The sequence below is a fragment of the Atractosteus spatula genome, chromosome 25 (assembly GCF_055471065.1).
Source record: "Atractosteus spatula isolate fAtrSpa1 chromosome 25, fAtrSpa1.hap1, whole genome shotgun sequence".
Lineage (NCBI taxonomy): Eukaryota > Metazoa > Chordata > Actinopteri > Semionotiformes > Lepisosteidae > Atractosteus > Atractosteus spatula.
In genome coordinates this window covers 9583676-9605877 of record NC_142730.1, presented here as the reverse complement: position 1 = coordinate 9605877, position 22202 = coordinate 9583676, and the positions used below count along the sequence as shown (strand labels likewise).

Genomic DNA, 22202 nt, shown 5'->3' with positions numbered 1-22202 from the left:
ATTCAAAGCATACGGTAAAGTAAGTAACTCAAGATGCTTGTCTCTGCCCATTTGCCCTGTGTTCTTGGGGATTTTCTCTGGGTGCTCCAGTGTCTTCCCACCTTCAAAAAGACATGCTGGTTGTCTTGGAGTCTCTGAATTTTAAATATTTATGTGCAACCTGCGATGGACAAGATGCTCCCAGATGGACGCCGGGATGTGGCCATTTCCGGTGTCATGCATGGCTTTCGGGAAAACGGGTAACAATTGTTTGAGGTGTAATACCTCCTCCTCGCCGCCAGAGGGCCCCCCAGCGGAAGCGAGGCCGTTGCGCTGGGCCGGGCGCTGGGATGAGGTAGGGGCACGGAGGGGGGGTTCTTACCTCTTGCCGGCTCGAGGCTGCTCGTCAGTGACTCAGTGATAACAGGAGGAGTAAAGATGGCGGACAGCAGCGGCACAGACCCCGTGAACAACAACAATAACAAAAATATCGCCTTGGAAGGGAATATTATCAGGGTCACGGTCAAAACCCCGAAGGACAAAGAGGAAATTGCGATCGTGGAGGATGCCTCGGTTACACAGGTCTACCCTTTTCGTTATAAAATGTGTCTGTGTCTTTCGTCGCCGCAGTCGGGTGCGCGTCAGCGTGTTTCTCGGTGTCTCTGGAGCTGGCGCTGCGAAATGAATGGCACGGGAGGGACGGACCTCTGTAGTCGCCCACCTCCATTTCTTATACTTCCACCTCCAGAGTAAAATGTCTGGGAAGCAGGAGGATAAGCCGGGGTGCCTCATCTAAAGCTGGCGGGCGATCCGTGCCCAGTCGTGAAAAGCTCCGACAGAGCCCTCCTAGACTGCGTGCTGTCACACGTCTGACAAGTTGCTCGCCATGAAAGCTGAATTCACCCAGATCCCTTCTTGTTTTGAAACATCAGCGCTCATAATTGAATGCTGATCTCCATGCCCCCACCCCCTGGATGTTGTATAGGCCTGCGGGCGACAGCAGCGCCTTGAATGTTCTCGACTGGGGGCCGAAACGGGCACGATAGTGAGACGGTCCACGGGTCACTAGGCCTGGAGTTCAGCCTGGGCTTGTAGATCCCCCCGCTAACCCAGAGGTGGGGAGCTGGTTTCTGCTGTTCGCCTGTTGCTCCGCAGACCTCTGCAGCAGACGTGGGGGTTTGATTTTTCCGTCTGCGCGGTCAGGTAGCCTCTCGGTGCCGGTTTTTCCATCGAGTGGTTATCTTGGCTTGCGGTGGGTGGGACGTGACCGATTCACGTCTCACGGAGTTGAGTCTGAATGGAAGATTGCAGTTTTCTATCTATGCCGTAACGAGCCGTGGCCAAAACTCGCCTGCAGGACCCAGTATCTGGCTGTTCGATCAAGATCGGCTTGGTCTTATAAGATACTTGCTGAACGGCATCACCTTTGCGTGGGGGGGGTGAGGGACAGTGTCTCGCAGGTCTTTCACCTGGGAACCTGTGATCGCCGTGATTAGTGGAACCGGCCTGCTCGTCGGTTCGTGTTCTGTCCTCCGCTGAGGTTTCTGTTCTTGGGTGAAACTGGCTTATGGCGCAAAAGGCTGAGTCATTTTGAAAAATGTGTACTAAAGCTCACGTGAAAGGTGGTAAGATCGTGTCATCTAAAGCTTTCAGAACCTCAAGGCGAATCGGGTTTTTTTTATTCCAAAGTTCAGATTCGTCATAAGGTTCATAGCTCTGCAATAGCGCGATTGTCCCCTGTCTGTGAAGATGAGCCCTTTTTCCCCGTTAAACATGTCAGCTAACTGACATCATGTCAGTTACACGAGTTAGTTGTCATCCATTTTAAAAGGTGATGCACCGAGCCCCTGCGTGACCTGCTGTACTGTTGTTGGTGTGAAAGGTCTCTCTGTGCATTGTCAGAGGTCTACTAATGTCCTGTGTCTCCGTGCTCCGTCTAACACTAAGCTAGCTCGTTTTGAGCTCTTGGGAGCAGATGGGTACATCCTAGACTTTCTTTCACATGTTCCTTAATAATCTGGAAGTGATTTTTAAGGGGAAACTCTATCTTCAAATATAGGCTAAATTTCACGGGTTTTCATCTCACACTATAATAACAATAATCAACTTTACTTTTATATAGCGCCTATAAAAGTGGCTTCTCAAAGCACTTTACAGAACAACAAACCCAAATAAATACACATAATAGATGGGTGTATGGTAAACAGTAGGGAAGTAGAGGGAAGCACACAGAACCAGTTAGATAAGATGAGATCACTTTATTAGCCCTATAGCCCTATTTGTCTTTTCGCATACCCCAATTTGCTCTCCATGAGACACACAGATAGGCAGAGAGAAGCCTGGGGTCAGAGCGCAGGGTCAGCCATTGTACAGCGCCCCTGGAGCAGTTGGGGTGAAGGGCCTTGCTCAGGGGCCCAACAGAGTAGGATTCCTCTGCCGGCCACGGGATTTGAACCGGCAACCTTCCAGCCACAGGCGCAGGTCCTTAGCATCCTAAGCAAGAATCGTACCCCTAGACCAACGAGCCACAGTTAAAAGAAAGCCCTTCACATTAATAGCGACAGGCAGCAGCTCCCACCTTGTAGCCTGATGTAATCTGCACTCAAAAGCCGAGCTGGGTTTGGCCTGATCAGTACTGGGACTATGGAATCCAGACTGCTGTTGTGGTGCTGCAAGTGTAAGCAACTGCCAGACCAGGGCCCCAGTGTGGTGATCACGGGCCCTGTGCTGTAGCAGCTGCTGTCCATTGAGTGAGACCTCAGACTGAGGTCTATTACAGGTCCCAGTGGCACCATGCGTTACAGTCCAGTTGTTGGCTCTGTTGTCCAAGCCTACATGAAGATCCCCCTTATCTCAGTTGGTGGAGCAATTTCTCACTTTTCCACCTGATCCTGGTCCCCTTTTCTATGTGTCTTTGGGAGCCTTTAAAGTGAAAAGTGCTGTATAAATTCAGTGAATTCATCGGCTGTATTAAGGAGACCTCATTGCCCAGCTTAATGTCTCCTGTGACAGTAGTTACCGGAGGTTAGTCCTGTATTTAAGACATCAGAGGAATGCTCTTGGAAATGTTGGCTGTTGAAGTTCTAGGTAGATGATTAGAGGTGAGTATCTGGCCACATCGCAGGAGCAGGTTTCCTGGAATCTGTGAAGTAAGGGCTGGGGGGAGGTCCTTGGACATGAAGCTATTCACAGACTAACGCAGCTGATGGCCTCTCGTCTGTAACCTCGCTGGCTCTTGTGCCTCGGAGCTTGGCTGTTTGTGCTGCAGCACTCCACGGTGTTGGTATTTTGTGGAAATAGTGAATGAAGATGCATCTCTGCCCTCCCTGGAGGAAAGTGAGCAGTGGCCCATGGGGGGGAATAAGATGTGCTGAATGGGTGGAATCACATCGGTGAGGCTGCAGGAAAGATTTTCATCTGCATTTCTGGCTTAATGGGGAGACGTCGTGAAGCTGTGATACTCAGGCAGGAGTCTTCGACCCTGTGGGAGAGATCCAGTGTTCTTCTGGATCTGTAGGGAGGTGTTAGCAGAGATCTGAGCCGCCAGGTCCTCCCTCGCTCCAGGGCTAGGCTTGCTGGTCATGTGCACTCGCGCTCTAATGTTGAAAGGGGCCCTGTGAGTCTCTACGAAACCTCTGCTTAATAAGACCAGCACACACTCTTAAGAGCGGCTCTTCACAGAGGACTGTAGGGTTTTCCCTACTGGCTTCGTTATGTCTTCTGATTTTTCTGACAGGTGGTCTGTCACTTTGTTAAGCCTTTCACTCTGTAATTTTTGATTTGTGCTTTTTAATTGTGGTCTGGTGTAAAATGATTTAGAATATCATGATGGTGGCAAAAATGCTTGAGTGGCCTGATACCCACACAATCTTTGATTCGGAGCTAAAATCAAAATGAAAACGTTAGTTAGTTAAAGGAAGGTTTTGTTTTTAAGCAGAGCCTAGCTGAAAAACCAAACGGAAGCCATTGGGCTAGGGTTAGGAAGCCCTGGAGCAAGAATAGACTAAGACGAAATCAAAGCTTTGACACCACCTGCCACAATCAGTTGCAGGTTGTTAGTCCAGTACTTGAAGGGGTCCTTTGGTGTGTAAAACGCTCAAGGAGGTTGTTAACGTTCTGATGTAAGATAATGATAGACTGTGTTTCGAAAATCAACAGAAAGAATAGGGAACTAAATGCATGTGGAGCAGAGATGCGTGCTTATCCCTCCCTCTGCTAGCAGTGTAAAACAGCTCCACAGGAAATCTTCTGCTCCATGACCTTTATCGAACCTCTCTTCTGTGATCTTCAGCTTTGCCTGGCTTAATAATTGGCAGGGAGGCAACATCAAGCTGTGATAGACTTCATAAGTTTTTCTTAAGTGTTATGCAGTTTACCACAGCTGGAGAAAGGTGAACTTGGCCCAGCTACACTTTGACTAGACCAATTTATTAAAATCATCATTTCCTGAGCTCTTGAACCTTGGAAGTTTTAAAGACAGCAAAGGCAATTAGATTTACGTTAGTTTAAGGGATCCTCATTTCTTTTGCTTCTTCTGAGCTGTTTCACCCCCAAGTGATGTTTGCATTTCTGTCATCTGCTGCCTTCATCTTAAAGTTTACAGTGTGCTATCTACTAGGGCTCTTCTTCTGAAATTCCACTATTTTCATCTTGACCGGCACTTCAGGTGTGTAAAAGAGGAAGTACATGCTTTATGAATAATTGAATAGGAACACTTTTGTTTTCAAAACAGTTGTCATTCTTAATATATCCAGCAATGGAGACGTACTGTGATCATCGTCTAATTGTCCTGTCATCTTCAAGCTGGCCTGCGTCTCCATTCCTCTCCAGAGGACGTGTGTTGAAAGACTTATCCTGGTCTTGCCCTCATTCACCCCTCTCTCCCTGTGTCCACAGTTTAAGGAGGAGATCTCCCGGCGGTTCAAAGCCAAGCAGGACCAGCTGGTTCTGATCTTTGCTGGGAAGATCCTGAAGGACGGAGACACTCTGAACCAGCATGGCATCAAGGATGGCCTGACTGTGCACCTTGTCATCAAGACCGCGCACAAGTGAGTGGGTTCCAGCTCCAGAACCAGTGCATCCCAGTTACAGAACCAAGTCTAAGTCAGTCTGGTCTAAGCCAGGAGTTTCCAGTCTTAATCCTGGGGAGGTCAGTGTGTCTGTGGGTTTTCTAAGTCTCGTTAATGCAGCAGATCCTGAAGAGCTAGGAAAAACTCTTGAACTGGTCCAGTTAAGCCAGTAATGGGCACGTTTAGCTTGTTAAGAGCTGAACTGGAATAAAAAGGCACAGGATGAGGACTAGACAATCCAACAGGGACAGCAAAGACACATCATTCCTGCTCACTACCCAAAGCTCTCCTTTGCTTAAGTTTTCCTAATAAAATTGTTTTCAATTCAATAATTTTTGCATGTGTCTGACTGAACCATTATCTTTGTCCCTAAAGGCTATGGGCTTGACACTGCTATAGCCAGTTTTAGAACACTCCTTTAATGTCTCCTGAAATTGGCCATAGTTTTCCTTGGGTATGTGGGTGTTTTACCGAGTAACTAAACGCATTTAAATGAGTACCCTACTTAATAGCAAAGTTATTCGATCTTAGTGTCTTAAGTATTTGATATAGCCATAGTTAGATGGTCACTGGCTATTGAGACTTATGATCTCAATTAAATTAATTATAATTAAATTCTACTTAACTGACATTCTAATATCTGTTACTCATCTCTTATTTTATGTTGGACATATTTTTCTGTAATTGTGATAATGATACCTGACTTGTTGCCAGAGTAGCTTATGTTTACATAAACTTCCACTTTACAAGCTTAAAGCAATTTATAGGGTGGGACTCCGAGTGCTCCCCCTGTGATGTCCTGCTATCTGTCAGAGGTGGTGTGCTAGGTCGTGGCATGAGGGAGTCTGCACGAGCTCTTGGCCGGTCAAATGGATGTGTTCACAACATTGTCACACAGTGGTGCAGCTCATGCTCATGGAGACTCATCAGGTGTTACGAAAAAAGAGCACTGATAAGGCAAGTTGGAGAAGATGCTTGTCCCAGCCTCTTGGGGGGCTGCAGGAACGAAGCTAGATGTAAGCCACAGTCCAGGTGAGGCTGTGCCCGAGCTGTTGAAGTCTGTCACCATCCTGTGGAGTTCTGGAGCACACGACCCTGGGTGGCGCTGGAGAAGGGCAGGTGGGGAATTCCAGCCGTCCTGTCTGCAGTGAACAGGAGATCAGTCAGGCACGGAGGTGCCACAGTCACAATCCGGATGGGATTTGGTGCAGTGCTGAGACAGACCTTTGATTCTTCGGATGTCCTGTAAAAGCCACTGGTTACATCGGATTCAACACAGTCCCACACCATCGAGGAGTTTAGCAGTCTAAGCCCCTGCATTGTGGGAAGATAAGGGCTGCATGCTTCAGGCGTACTGCACTGACAGCGGGGAAGAGTGAAGATCCACAGAGCCCCAGTATGAAACCTGAATCTCGCATATTGATTGTGCTTAGTCTGTGTAGACAATACCCAGACAGGAGGCCGATTCATAGCGGTTGTGGAGCACAGTGCACTCGGGCTTGGTTTGCATGGTTTCATTTATGAATGGACAATTAATTGTCACCCGTTATTTTCATACACGGTGTGGGTTCACTGTCACACAGTGTAGCTTGTTGTTTTGGCTCCTGTTCCCCATCCCCTCCATCACGCTGTCTTGGGCTGTGGGCAGGTGTGGACTCGCCACGGTTGCCTTTCTCGGCTGTGATCACTGGCTAACAGTGTTTCCCTTTAGCTGAATGCAGTGCAGGAAGGGGGAGTGTTGGACAGGTAAAGGGTCATCATCTGTGGCAAGAACCCTGTGGGGAAGGGAAAAGAGGCAAGAGTAGAGTAAAATATTTCAATATTTGTGAGAAAGAGCTGAACAGCCGGATTTAAGGACCGAACTCGGAAACGTGTTGCATTGAACAGGCCAACAATCCAGAAAAGGCTACGAGATTTGTATGATCACTTGACACGGAGCGCTGTATCAGCCCTGGGAGAAAACGGCGTAGCTGAGGGACCTGACTTTACATCCAGCAAAGAACGCTTTGAAACAGGAGGAGGAGGTTGGGCTGTCTTATGGGATATCCTGCAGCAGGACAGAAGATCAGGACACAGTCTTGTGCCGATTCAGTGTTTATTGAGCCTCAATAAGTACAGACGCCTGCGCTGGGTCTGCCCCGCAGAACAGACACTGCAAGGCTCTCCCAGCTCTTGCATACAGCACACAGGCCCAGAAAGCAGTTTCTTTCACACTTTGAGTGTTAGTCATGTCTTTGGATACTCCTACTCTATAGAAGGAAGTTAGTTGCTGCAGCCATTGAAGCAAGTCAGCCTTATTCTGTATTAACATACCTTTTGGTAAAGCCTAAATTAACAGATTACTCTGATACCTTCCACAATGTGGTTCAGTAGTAATACTGTAGAGCAATATACCCTCCGGCCACTTTATTAGGTACACTTGCTCATTAACACGAATAGACAAACAGCAAATCATGTGGCTGCAACTCAGCATATAAAGCATGCAGACATAATCAAGAGGTTCAGTTGTTGTTCGACCAAACATTAGAATGGGGAAGACGCGCGATCTAAGCGACTTTGACTGTGGTATGATTGTTGGTGCCAGGCGTGGTGGTTCCAGCATCTCAGAAACCGCTGTCCTCCTGGGATCTTCATGCACTTCAGTCTCTAGCGTTTACAGAGGATAAACAAAAAACATCCAGTGAGCGGCAGTTCTGTGGGCGCAAACACCTTGTTAATGAGAGAGGTCAGAGGAGAATGGCCTGACTCGTTCCAGCTGACAAAGGCTGCAGATACTCAGATAACCAGTCTTTACAACAGTGGTGTGCAGAAGGGCATCTCTGAATGCACAACGCGTCGAACCTTGAAGCGGATGGGCTACAGCAGCAGAAGACCACGCTGGTTTCCACTCCTGCCAGCTAAGACCAGGAAGATGAGGCTACAGTTGGCGCGTGATCACCGAAACTGCACGACTGAAGATTGGGAAAAACGTCGCCCAGTCTGACGAATCTCGATTTCTGCTGCGACGTGCAGATGGTAGGGTCAGAATTTGACCTAAAGAGCATGAATCCATCCTGTCAATAGTACAGGCTGGAGGTGGTGTAATGGAGTGGGGAATGTTTTCTTGTTGCACGTTAAGCCCCTCAATACCAGCTGAGCACCACTTGAATGCCACAGCGTACCTAAGCATTGTTGCTGAGCATGTGCATCCCTTTATGGCCGCAGTCTACCCGTTCTCAAATGGATACTTCCAGCAGGATAATGCGCCGTGTCACAAAGCAGGCGTCATCGCAGGCTGGTTCCACGGACATGATAGTGACATCAGTTTACTCCAGTGGCCTGCACAGTCCCCAGATCTCGATCCCATAGAGCACCTCTGGGATGAGGTGGAACAGGAGGTTCGCAGCATGAACGTGTGGCCGAACAACCTGCAGGAACTGCGTGATGCTATCGAGTCGGCATGGACCAAAATCCCTAAGGAATGTTTCCAGCACCTTGTGGTATCCGTGCCGTGAAGAATTCAGGCTGCTCTGGAGGCAAAAGGGGGTTCTACCCAGTACTAGATAGGTGTACCTAATAAAGTGGCCACTGAGTGTATATGCAGTGCCTTTCAAAAGTATTTATACCTTTTTAAAAGTTTTCAAATGCACTGGTTTACAAATGTTACACAATCCTTTTTAAAACAGTATTTTTGCTGCGAACTCACTTGCTCAAACATTTAAAAAGGTTTAAAGATCAAATTATTTGTCAGCTGAGATCTTAAGGAAAGTCAAAAACTGCAATACGTGGCGTGCTTGAGTATTCACACCCCTGTGCTCACAGAAACTGCCTTAACAAGGATGGAGCTGCCTTTCCATTGGCCTCCTGTGCACCAATAAAATGATCTGACACATTTAGTAGATAAAAGTTCTGTTCTGCTTAGGCATCATTGGTCAAGCAGTGAATTTGAAGGAAACGTATGGAAATGAATGCTATAGAGCATTCTAAGGAAGTTAGAGATAAAGTGATAAAATACATAACTAGGAAAATGGTACAAAAAATTTTAAAGTTTTTGGATATCCCACTTAGCAATATTGGCTCAATCGCCAAGAAATGGAGGCTGCATCACTCCACCCAGACACTGCCTAGAAAAGGCTGTTCCTCAAAACTCAGCAGCCGAACAAGAAGGAGGCTTGTGGGGGAAGTCACTGAGAGGGCACTCACTTTGAACACAATCACTTCGAAAGACCTGCGAAGCTCAGTGGCTGAGAGTGGCGTGAAGGTGCGTCGGTCAACTGTATCAAGAGCTCTGCATAACACTGGCCTGTATGGGCGACTGGCAAGAAAGAAGCCGTTACTTAAAAACAACCATCTCGGAGCCCGTCTGGAATTTGCCAGACAGCACAAGAGTGATCCAGCGAAGATCTGGGAAAAGGTTTGTGGTCAGATGACACCAAGGTAGAGCTTTTTGGCTGAACCTCAAAGTGCTATGTGTGCCAAAAACCTAACATTGGGAGTGCCCCAGGAAACACTATCCAGGAAGTTTGGAGGTGACGGTATGAGGCTGTGGGGGTGCTTCTCATCAGCAGCAGGGACTGGGAATCTTGTTCGAATTGAAGCAAAAAACGGGTGGAGCAGTGTATGGGGAAATACTGCAAGGAAATCCGTTTCAGTCTGCTAAAACACTGAATCCTGGAAGGACATTCATCTTGCAACAGTGCAGTAATCCAGAGCACAGGGCCAGAGCAATACTGGCTCAAGAATAATAAGGTGACTGTCCTCGGGCGGCCCAGTCAAAGTCCCCAGCGCAAATCTGTGTTGGTGAGCAAACATCACCCCTAACCAGTGTGCAGATCTGTTAAATACCTACCCCAAAAGACTTATTCTGTTATTGCAGCAAAAGGTGGCTCTACCAAATATTAATGTGTGGGGTCTGAAGACTTCTGCCAGCAGCGTATTTCAATTTTTGACTTTCTTTAACATTTCTGCTGATTTTGTCTTTAAAAAAAATGGCTGCTGGAGCATGTGAGTTTGCAATAAAAATACTGTTTTGGAAAAATATGCACAAGTGTCATTTGTAGTTCCAGCTACTTGTGAAAACTTTGAAAGGATCTGAATACTTTTGCAAGGCATAGTATATATGTCCCACTTCAAGCTGCATGGAGTCGGTATGCCCACACACCCCAGGTGGACCCGCCGAATTCTCATCTCAACATCAGTATCGTCATCGAATCCGAGCGGCAACACATGGAACCTTTTCAGTTGGAAAAATTAAGGAAGTCATCTTTTAGGGATGGAAACGAAATCTTTTTTTCCCCCATGTCTTACATGATTTGCACTATTTTGTATGCTTGTTTCACTGTGAGAATATAATTACAGTGTAAATTGAGGCACAACTACACATATTCGGTCATTCCTGTTACCAGGAATTGGTGGATACTGTGCCAAGCTCAGACTTAGCCTTATCCTGCATCGAGGACTGTGAATTATGAAATGAATGTGTATTTACAGTCTAGGAGCTAAAACTTGTATTGTTTGTGATTGTGATACTTGTGGACATGCCGGGTCTCTCAGGTCTCTAATTATCAGACTTCATGATCTGCAGAATTTTGTCGAATGAATAAAAGGACCGTGAAGAGGGCAACTGCAGTGTCCACTCCGGTCAGTGACTCTGGCGGTCCTGCTGCGGGTTGATTAATCCGCCCGTCTCCTGTCCCTCCAGGGCACCAGATGGCGCTAGCTCCCAGCCCTCCGCCTCCTCCAGCTCCAGCACGCCGCAGGTGAGCAGCAGCAGCAGCAGCGCCAGCCCGGGCAGCCCGAGCCCCGCCGTCAGCTCCTCGCCCGCCGGCTCCTCCAGCAGCGCTCCCACTTCGGCCCCCACGCCGCCCGCCAGCCTCCTCAGTGAGTAACCGCGTCCCTCCCCGCCACTGCGGCGCCACCTACTGCCCAACTGCAGATTAGAGCTCTCTGGGAGTGGGCGCGAGGGGTGTATCTTACACCACTCCTGTACCACTACTCCACAGGAGCTAGAGCCCCATCTCGATGTTCATAGAAAAGGTCTGCCACCGGTTTCTTGGATAATACAGTCCCCAACACCTACCCCCTAGAGGACCTTGCATCATCAGTTATAAAGTGTTTTATTGACTCTGGATCTGTGCCAGCAGCCATGTCACCCTGCAACTTACAATTGGCAACCCATTGGAGCTCAGCAGGTGTGAGCCTGGTCAGTACCTGGATGGGAGACCTCCTGGGAAAAACTAAGGTAGCTGCTGGAAGAGGTGTTAGTGGGGCCAGCAGGGGGCGCTCACCCTGTACTCCATGTGGGTCCTAATGCCCCAGTATAGTGATGGGGACACTATACTGTAAACAGGCGCCGTCCTTCAGATGAGACGTTAAACTGAGGTCCTGACTCTCTGTGGTCATTAAAAATCCCAGGGTGTTTCTTAAAAAGAGTAGGGGTGTAACCCCGGCGTCCTGGCCAAATTTCCCATTGGCCCTTACCAATCATGGCCTCCTAATAATCCCCATCTATGAATTGGCTACATTACTTTGTTCTCATCCCCCCCCGACAGCAGGCGGAGCGACGCCAGTTGGAGTATTCTCGGTCGTATTTAATGGCAACGTCAGCTCAAAGATTTGGTTCAAACCACCAAATGGAGACGGGCGTGCCGACAAGCGGACCCTGCTGATGCAGGATTAACGCTAGGATGAGAGATTGACTCTAGATCTGTGTATCTCTAAAACCTTTTCTTGATGCCCCGCTGGCCCGGAGATCCATTCCACATCTGGGGGTGTAACAGGCAGAAGGAAGGATGCTCTCAGCTGGTCCAGATGAGATCGACGCGGGTGTTGAGTTCTCCTCTGTGGGGTCCCGTCTCCCCCCCGTGTCCTTACCTTCCGTCCGTGTGCCCACAGCGGGGTTCGGGGACCTGGCCGGCCTGGGGGGCCTGGGCATGGGCTCGGCCAACTTCATGGAGCTGCAGCAGCAGATGCAGCGGCAGCTGATGTCCAACCCGGAGATGCTGTCCCAGATCATGGAGAACCCGCTGGTGCAGAACATGATGTCCAACCCGGACCTGATGCGCCAGATGATCATGGCCAACCCCCAGATGCAGCAGCTGATGGAGCGCAACCCGGAGATCAGCCACATGCTCAACAACCCTGAGCTCATGAGGCAGGTGAGGGAGGTCTGCAGCGCCGGAGATCATCCACAACCTGGGCCCCCGGTTCGAGACATGGGAGCAGGCTCTGCCTATTGCAGTTTAACACCCCCCCCGGTACAGGATCGTGGGGGAGCTGGAGTCTATCCCAGTAAGCAACAGACTCAAGGCGGGGTACACCCTGGGCGGGGATGCCAGCCCACCAAGGGGCACATAGACACACACCCACACCGGGGCCAGGGTCACAGACACCGGTGGGTCTTTGGACTTTAGGAGGAGAATAGAGAAACTGGAAGAAACCCAAATGAACACAATGAGAACATGCAGACTCCACACAGACAGCACCCCAGGGCCCCAGCGCAGCGAGGCAGCAATGCTTACCACTGCGACACCTTGCTGCCCCCTCTTATTAGTATTGATATTGCAATGGGAGCTTTTACTAGTATGTTGTATGCTGGAGTGAATTGTCATTAACACTTCTCCTTGTGCATTTGACATCTGGGCATTCACATTAAAACCCATTCATTCGACCTTAGAAGAATAGCTTGTGCAGACTGCAATATCTCAGAAAGTTGCTTTGAAACATTTCAAATTTACATATTTAAGACTTTCAGGTGAGCTTAGCAGGTGTACTGAAGAGTTCATCTCATCCCTAAAAGTTGATGCACATTTAGCTCAAGAGTTATATCTTGCATCCTTAAGCACTGTTGACATTCATCCAGGGATACCCTTCCCTCCCATTTCGTGTGACAACCGGAGCTCAGGCACACTGTGAAGCTGATGTCCAGCTCTGGGCCACATAGGTTGCCATTACAGCACTTCCGATCTCTTATAATCCCGGCCTAATTCAGATCCGGCAAAAGCCTTCATCTGACTCGGTTCAGTAGCCCAGGTCGGGCCGGGTTGGGAGGGAAGGGGACCGCGTGGCCCTCACGGGGGAGATCCGTGCAGCTTTGCTCTGAGCTTGGCCCTGTTGTGTTCTGGTTGTCAGACGATGGAACTGGCGCGGAACCCGGCGATGATGCAGGAGATGATGAGGAACCAGGACCGGGCGCTCAGCAACCTGGAGAGCATCCCAGGCGGGTACAACGCCCTGCGCAGGATGTACACGGACATCCAGGAGCCCATGTTCAGCGCTGCCCGGGAGCAGGTAGGCGGACCTGACGCCTGGAGACAGTCATGGCGCTGTGTGGCTGTGTGTCACATGTGCAGGCTTACAAATGCCTGGTAGGACATGACGCCTTCGGTAAAAACACACCAGGTGCCAAACCTTTGAGATTCTTAGTTCACACAGCAGGAGTGTAGCTTATGTCTTTCTCTCCAAAGCACATAGTCTGTACACGCAAATCAGTACTCTGGATGTATCCAGATGTTCAAAACTACAATGTTTGTAATGCTTGAATCAACATCTAAATGCTATTTAAAAATTTTAAGTGAAAATGGGTCCACTTTTACCACAATTAAGACAGTTGACAGAGAAGCATATTTCTTTTCGAGATCTGCTGTTGGCTACTAAAGTAACGATACTGCATGTGGGGTTATTTTGTGATGAACCTTGATGTCTCTTCAAATCTGCCTTTGACCAATTATGTTTTACTAATTAAAAAAACTATTGAAAGGTATCCATTACTTTCCATGTGGTAGTACGAATGGGGAACAAAGGCGAGGAACAGATATTTTTCTACGAGAAGCTCTTGTCCTTGATCTATTAAAAAGGATTTATCAGCTTGTTTGTATTCATCTTCAAAAGCACAGACTACAGAAAAGGCATTTAATGATCTCCAGGATTGAATGTGTTGAGGTATTCCTCCGCTGTGGAGCAAACGTATGGAAAAATATTTTACAGTGGTCTAGCTGTTACAGTTAAATTTCAATTTCATTGGTTTTATTTCTATTTTTTTTACAAAGATTGATACTAATATGTTGAAAATCTGTTACTATCAATAGATATTGAATATTCAGATTTATAGCAATAGATTAATCATGCTCAAAGATTGAGAACCTGGGGTTTAAGATTTATTTAGTTAATTTTTAATAATGAGCTCAATTGAGTGATTTAAAGATTTGCACGAATCAAACGGCACAAAATCGGTCTTTTTAAAGGGGCACTAAATGTTATATTAATTTCAGAATAGCACTACAGATTTGAGGCTCTTCAGATTTTTAGACAAACAACCCTTCGATATTCAGACCTTTTTTTTTGAGAGACTTAAGTCTTGAATGACCTAATGTTCCTTCCACTTGGTGTCTTTATTTCGGCATCATTCTGTGATGCCTGAAATTAAAGCTACAGGATCACAAGTGGTTGCATTTAGGGCAGGTAAATCGGACACACTTCTTCCTACACTCCTGGCTCTGGGATCCCTTGAGGAGCCACTGGATAAGATTCTGGGGTTTATTTCCCCACAGTCCGCAGGACTGGCAGGGCCCCCTTCCTCTGCGCGTGGCGTCCCTGAACTGGAGTGAAGTTGTTCCTGTTCTGTTTTTTTTCTGGCGGCAGTTCGGAAATAACCCTTTCTCCGCGCTCAGCGGGAGCTCGGACAGCTCGGGGGTGCAGCCTTCCAGGACGGAGAACCGGGAGCCTCTGCCGAACCCCTGGGGCCCCCCCAGCACCGCGGCCCCCACCTCGACCACCGAGACCGGGGGCGGCAGCAGCAGCAGCAGCTCCGCGGCTTCAACCCAGGGGGGCAGCACCCCCAGTATATCCAACCCCCTGGGCATCAGTTCCGCCAACCTGGGCAACGGTACCCGTCACTCCGTACCCCTGCAGCCAGATGTTACTGGCAGGCGTCGTCTCTCTCATTTCTGCTTTATTTGCAAGTTAGGAATTGCCAGTTACTTATTTTATATCCCCCTGAATGTGGAGTTGACAATTCTTAATCTTCTCCGCTTTTTCAAACAAAAAATGCCATTGAAAGATGTATTCATAGATTTGTTTTCGTTTTTTCTTGATTTTTTTACTGAAAATAATTTCACTGTTTCCTTGTCCGTGCCCCGCTGGTTCGGAATCGCTGTTTAAGAATTCCTCTCGTAGCGATGTCCTGGGTACTGCAGTTGCTGGATTGCACGGGGAGGCTGAGGGCTCACGCACACCTTTCAGAGCTGTCTCATCTTCTGACCTGCCGCCAGCTCCACAGGGCTTCACCCAGTAGTTTATGTTATTGGGACAAATTGATTTAATCTCGGTTGTTGTCCTTAATTTGCAGCAAATTAACCTGTGGTCCCTCTAACAGTCTTTTATCAGTAATGAGTTCCACTTGCTCCTATTACCAGTGAATTATTAAACCTTTTTTTAATGTTTTTTCATATTAAAATATTTTTCAATTGTCGCTAATTAACATACACTTGGAGTTTCTTGATGGCGCTATTATTGTGAAAATAATTATTTAATATTGTATTACCTAAAAAGATCATAGGTAACAGTATTTGTCTTTGGTAAAGTTCCTGCCAATTGGAATAGCAGAAGCTTTCTCACTAATGACACTATAGGCCTGTAGGTGCGCATCAAGTCCAGTCACTGTTTTATCAAATACCAAGACGACACCAGCCAGCTGATGTCCGTCTGTACCTTGACCAGCACTTGAGGAATGCTGGTCAACATCATCTAGTGACCTGACCCAGGCTCACGCCTGTAACATCTGGGTCAGCGAGACTCATCCCGCACCCTTGAGAAAGCACTGTAACTGGTGGAGTGACTTGGCAGCCTGTCTCGATTTTTTTTTACACCTGTGTGTAAAAATGACTGTGCAGGCGTTTCCCCCGAAAACATATTCGTGCGAAGGCTGTCTGCTGTTGTTCTTGCTGCTGGCCCGGCAGGGCCTACAGCAGAGCTAGCATCTGTTGCAGGATGGGTACAGCTCTCACGGCCAAACCTGCAAGCTCACAGGTGTCCTGCTAGTCAGTGGATCTGCTGTTGCATGGTGAGCTTTGGGTGCCCTGCCCTACTCAGGCTCCTCTGCCGTTGCAGTGGTGTATGTCACAGTAATCATTGACTTGTGCATTGACTAGGGATCGGAAAAGGACAGGAATATTTCACTCTTCCACTCTTGTCCTGCTCCTGCTGATTACTGACTCTCGGATCGGTTTGTCTTCTTTCATCTCACCTCTGCCTTTGTCCTTGTTTTTTTTTTTTCTGTAGGCATGTTCAACAGTCCCGGCATGCAGAGCCTCTTGCAGCAGATCTCAGAAAACCCCCAGCTCATGCAGAACATGCTGTCCGCGCCCTACATGCGCAGTATGATGCAGTCCTTGGCACAGAACCCTGACATTGCAGCGCAGGTGTGCAGTCCAGTCTGCCTCTCACCTTCTGCTCACCCAAAACTCAATTTGTACCCGTCCCACATCTACATTTCATTTACACGCGAATTCACACGGGAACAGCATGTGAGTTCAGTGTTGGGTTGATCTCAGCCTCAAGTCTCTCATGTTCTTCCATCGTCCACTCAAACATACGCTGTACATGATATGAATTCCTGATTTCATGAACATAGACATACAAATCTCCAGTTTAATTCCTTGTCCAAACCTTGGAACTATAAAGTAGGGTAGAATTATTGTCACATTTAATAGTTTACACCAGCAATATTCTGGAGTGAGAATAATGTATCCTGGTGTATTTTCTGCTCTAAACACTACGAATGCAGGTTTTGGAATACGTCGTCTTATCCTCTAAGATGTTGAGGACGCAGCCGGGACATTTTCTAGTGTAAATGCACTCGGGCCCTCCTCAGAGAGAATGGCACAAAATTCCCAGAAACGGCAGCACTCCCAGCAGGCATTGTCCTAGCGCTGCTGCCTTCCCATCATTTATTTTGTCCCTTCGGCTCAAAAGGGGAGCACGGGTGCCATTTTCAATTTTAAAGTCATAAGAATGGAGATAAAAGAAAATCAAAGATTTTGCCCTGTAAACTGTAAAAAGAAGTGTTTGTCAGTTCCGAAAGAAGGAGGATAGGTGTATTTTAGGAGCTCGGCACTTGTTCTTTTAAGAGTCAATCTGAAGAAATCTTGCAAGGAGTAACTTCAGGTATGCCTGCTCTTGTTTCGCGATTCTGACAGGTTATGATGAACAACCCTCTCTTCGCTGGCAACCCTCAGCTGCAGGAGCAGTTAAGACACCAGCTGCCCGTGTTTCTGCAGCAGGTAAGAGGCTGGGGTCTGAGCAGCCGAGTGGTTTCAGATTCAAGATTCACTCTGTGCTCCGGAATTGGCTTTTCATCAGAAGGCGGTTTGTGCCGAAAAGAGAGGGATTATTTAAACTCCCAGTTTGGAAGCCAAGAAGGCTGAAGATCTTCCGTGAAAGAAGAAAAAGTGGTGTTAAATGTTGAGTAATGGCATTGGAGAAACAGCCCCCTCAAATTAGTGAAACAGAGGTTCACAAGATTCTGCCTTGACTTAATTTAATATTTACTGTAAAACTCAGTCTACATTTTATCACTGTCTTCTAACAGGCCACACGTGTACTTTGTATCAAATATATGTTACACGAGTTTACATTTGTCATGCAGTTCAGTCTAGGAAACCTGAAACATATGACCATTCTGATACAGAACAGAAAACATACAGATCTGTCTTTTCACTCTTGAGTTTATAGCAGGTAGAGAGAAAAAACATGACAGACCCTTAAGGGTGGATTGGCTTAGCCTATACGGGTGCTCTCCTTTGGGCACGGGTTCAAGCCCGGGTCATGGCACCAGCTGACTGTGACTGGGATTCCCCAACCGGGAGTGCTCAGTTGGCTGAGGGCAGGATGAGTCGGCCAGCGCCCTCCCGGCTCTCGGCGACACTGTGAACCCTCCCACCTCCCAGGGGCTTGTAGGCATGCGGTGTTGCCAGTGAGGGACATAGCTCTCCTCCAATCAGCACTGAACCTCCAGTGTGGGGCGGTGCTGCCTGTGATGTGTCAAAAGGCAATTGGCTCAGAGGTGGGCGGATCAGAGGAGTCAGCCTTCACTTCCTCAGTCTACCCGGACATGAAAAACGCAATTGTGTATTCCTAATTGGGTGAATGTAATACAGACAATCATCAATTCTAAATTCATGAGAAAGCCACGGACACATGGTGTCGGTGAAGATGGAAAGCTCCTGATTTCAGATTGAGTTAGCAGCCGAAAATGCAATGATGACTTTTCCCTGCCGCGCAGATGCAGAATCCCGAGGCGCTGTCGGTGATGACAAACCCCCGGGCCATGCAGGCGCTGCTCCAGATCCAGCAGGGGCTGCAGACGCTGCAGACGGAGGCTCCAGGCCTCATGCCCAGGTACGCCAGCAGTGGGGCAGCTGTCCCAGTACTGCCATCGGTACTTCCTTCTGCAGTCAGAGACGCCCACGGCTCTCGTACCTCTGGGGTTGCGTTGGGGACCAGAAGAGCACTCCAGACACTGCACTCGGAGAACAGAGCAGCCATTATAACATGGCCCCTAACAGCAGTGTCTTCCCAGCAAAGGAAGACTGATTTATGAGGGTGATGTTGTGTGATCAGTACCGATATTCTGCACGCTGACTGTTTTAAAACATGTTTCTAAAGAAAATCAAAAATTGCCACCAATATCTACAAGACGCTCTCTGAGCTTCACATGCCTTGAAACCTGCATCTTAACATCCTCACTTCCGGACATCGTGGGTTAGAAAATGATAAGAAGGTTAACATAAGGTGAGAGGGAAGTTAAAAAATTAGCGCAAAGTCTTTCCATTCCTCTCTTTAGTGCTGAGTATGGAAATAATGATGTGCTTCTCCCACAGATAATTGAATAGATTGTCTTTATTTCTTGTCTGTCTGGTGACCTACATGCTAAGAAGCATCTCTTTTCTCAGAAACATCGGCAGTCCTCTTAAAGCCAGGTTCTGTGTTCAGCCCCAAAAAGTCGTTTTCCTCGGAATGGCCAGTCTTTCGATCGCCGTCCTAACCTGTGGCGTTCCTCCTCCTACAGCCTGACGCCTGGAGGATTCCCAGTTTCCCCTCTCTCCGCCGGGGGTACAGGGCCCCCGGAGAACCCTGCCCCCTCGGGGGGCGGGCCCAGCCAAGGCCCCACCCCTGTGACCGGGCCCGCAGGAAGCAGCTCCGCCCAGCAGCAGCTCATGCAGCAGATGTTGCAGATGTTCGCAGGAGGAAGTGCACAGGTTTGAGATTGCTGATGGATTGTGTGTTGTTTGTGCTTGTAAGTCAGTGCAGTTAAGCGTGTCTTTCCTTTGTAAATCCATATTACCCGTTCAGAATTGACAATTCCTAATCAGCTGAAACCACACAAACTCACAAACCTTGGTACGGTCAGCCTGACTGGAGGCTGCTGAGCCCTTTTCAGTTGTTCTGTGTGCTGCCTGGTCTTATTTAGTTTGCTTTTCAAGTATTCGGGGAGGTATTACAGAATTGCAATTAATTTACATATAATAAAGATGCATCCAATCTGATAAGAATTGAATACCAGGAAAGACAAATGTCATTTCCTTGCTAACAGATTCTTAATGTTTTTTCCTATATAATTTACTATTTAAATTATATAATATGCAGGAAAACATTCTATATAAATTTTAAGTGGAAGTGGTCATGTTTTCAATAATGTTAGGCACTAATCAAATGTTTCTGAAATCCAGTTTAGTTTTCAGTTCAGGGCGAAAATGATCAGGCAGCAAATTTTTCTTTTTAGTCCAATGAAAAATATAATTTTACAGACTTGGAAAATCTCCAACATGAAATAGAATGACTAGCAATTGAAGAACATAAGTAATAATTTACTTTACTTTACTGGTGTTTCAATCTGAGACAATTTACATTCTGTACAGTGTGCAATTACACATTTTAGGGTACATCAAAAATAAAGCTGCAAATTGAAACTAAATCATATAATATGTATTATCTTTAAAATTGGAAGTGTAGACTGCTGAGCAGTGTAGATGCACACACGCGGGAACTCCCCCTCTCCTTCAGTATCAACTCGTAAGGAAGTCGGTGTGTGTGGGACTGGAGAAGACTGTATGGCAGAACAGAAATCGCTGCCACAGCACTTTTTTGTGAATCTACTCCTTCTGCTGTAGCTATTTGTGAATGAGTGTCGGCCTTTGGTAATAATAATTATAAGAATTGCTTACACTTAGATAGCGCTTTTTTTGGACACTCCACTCAAAGCGCTTTACAGGTAATGGGGATCCCCTCCACCACCAGCAGCCCCACCTGGATGATGCGACGGCAGCCATAGTGCGCCAGAACGCTCACCACACATCAGCTATCAGTGGGGAGGAGAGCAGAGTAATGAAGACAATTCAAAGATGGGGATTACTAGGAGGCCATGATTGATAAAGGCCAATGGGAAATATGGCCAGGACACCAGGAACGCCCCTACTCTTTTCGAGAAACTCCCTGGGATTTTTAATGGTCACAGAGAGTCAAGACCTCGGTTTTACGTCTCATCCGAAGGACGGGGCCTGTTTACAGTATAGTGTCCCCGTCACTATACTGGGGCATTAGGACCCACATGGACCGCAGGGTGAGCGCTTCCTACTGGCCCCACTAACACCTCTTCCAGCAGCAACCTTAGTTTTTCCCAGGAGTCTCCCATCCAGGTACTGACCAGGCTCACACCTGCTGAGCTCCAGTGGGGCTGCCAGCTGTGAGTTGCGGGGTGATGTGGCTGCTGGCTGCTGGTAACAGAAGACCGCCGATCAGAAATGAAGAACAGGCAAAGAGATATCCAGTTCAGACTGATGGCTGTCAGGGGTTTGCAAAAGTGCCCGTACAGTGACACCGACTCTCCTGACGAGATTATTCTTCTGGCATCTCCAGTGCTCCATCAGATCATCATCGTTTCCGCTTGTGACGCAATGAGCCGAAATTCCACGGGTGACCACTAGAGGGCACCCAGTAACCAGGAATTCAGCTCGACTCTCGTGTCCCTAACAGGAATGCTATTCCAAGATCAGTGCCAGCAGCTGCTCCCACTCGGAGGAGGAGCTGTGTTAAAAGATACCACCACGGATTTTTCCTGGTTCATCACAGAACCTTGTCCATCTCCAGCCTAGACTCAGACGTTTGATTATGTCTGTTCCTCGACCTCCGCTAAACTCACCCAGAAGGGGAATTTATTTATTTTTCATAGTGACCTCACGCCAGTCTTCTGTCCCCCTCCAAGAAAGAATGATTTGAACCAGCGACTCTTCACTGCTCCTCCTAGACCCCCACAGTGTGACAGCGGGTGTTTGACCCCACAGTGTGACAGCGGGTGTTTGACCCCCACAGTGTGACAGCGGGTGTTTGCCCCCACAGTGTGACAGCGGGTGTTTGCCCCCCCACAGTGTGACAGCGGGTGTTTGACCCCACAGTGTGACAGCGGGTGTTTGCCCCCACAGTGTGACAGCGGGTGTTTGACCCCCACAGTGTGACAGCGGGTGTTTGACCCCCACAGTGTGACAGCGGGTGTTTGACCCCACAGTGTGACAGCGGGTGTTTGCCCCCCCACAGTGTGACAGCGGGTGTTTGACCCCACAGTGTGACAGCGGGTGTTTGACCCCACAGTGTGACAGCGGGTGTTTGCGCCCCCACAGTGTGACAGCGGGTGTTTGACCCCACAGTGTGACAGCGGGTGTTTGCCCCCCCACAGTGTGACAGCGGGTGTTTGACCCCACAGTGTGACAGCGGGTGTTTGACCCCCACAGTGTGACAGCGGGTGTTTGACCCCCACAGTGTGACAGCGGGTGTTTGACCCCCACAGTGTGACAGCGGGTGTTTGACCCCACAGTGTGACAGCGGGTGTTTGACCCCCACAGTGTGACAGCGGGTGTTTGACCCCCACAGTGTGACAGCGGGTGTTTGAGCCTCACAGTGTGACAGCGGGTGTTTGCCCCCCCACAGTGTGACAGCGGGTGTTTGAGCCTCACAGTGTGACAGCGGGTGTTTGACCCCACAGTGTGACAGCGGGTGTTTGCCCCCACAGTGTGACAGCGGGTGTTTGACCCCCACAGTGTGACAGCGGGTGTTTGAGCCTCACAGTGTGACAGCGGGTGTTTGCCCCCCCACAGTGTGACAGCGGGTGTTTGAGCCTCACAGTGT

General features: G+C 48.3%; 1 protein-coding gene across 1 annotated transcript in view; it reads left to right on the top strand.

Annotated features, from left to right (window-relative positions):
• The first annotated feature begins 394 nt into the window (after window positions 1-394).
• The window catches only part of ubqln4 (ubiquilin 4), a 28508-nt gene continuing 6700 nt past the window's right edge, over window positions 395-22202 (top strand). Inside the window, exons 1-10 of the mRNA XM_088905158.1 lie at window positions 395-561; window positions 4876-5027; window positions 10729-10907; window positions 11922-12184; window positions 13158-13316; window positions 14667-14910; window positions 16305-16444; window positions 17222-17305; window positions 18307-18422; window positions 19093-19282. Of these exons, the coding sequence (XP_088761284.1) occupies window positions 418-561; window positions 4876-5027; window positions 10729-10907; window positions 11922-12184; window positions 13158-13316; window positions 14667-14910; window positions 16305-16444; window positions 17222-17305; window positions 18307-18422; window positions 19093-19282 (1671 nt within the window). The 5' untranslated portion in view covers window positions 395-417. The remainder of the gene's footprint in view (window positions 562-4875; window positions 5028-10728; window positions 10908-11921; window positions 12185-13157; window positions 13317-14666; window positions 14911-16304; window positions 16445-17221; window positions 17306-18306; window positions 18423-19092; window positions 19283-22202) is intronic.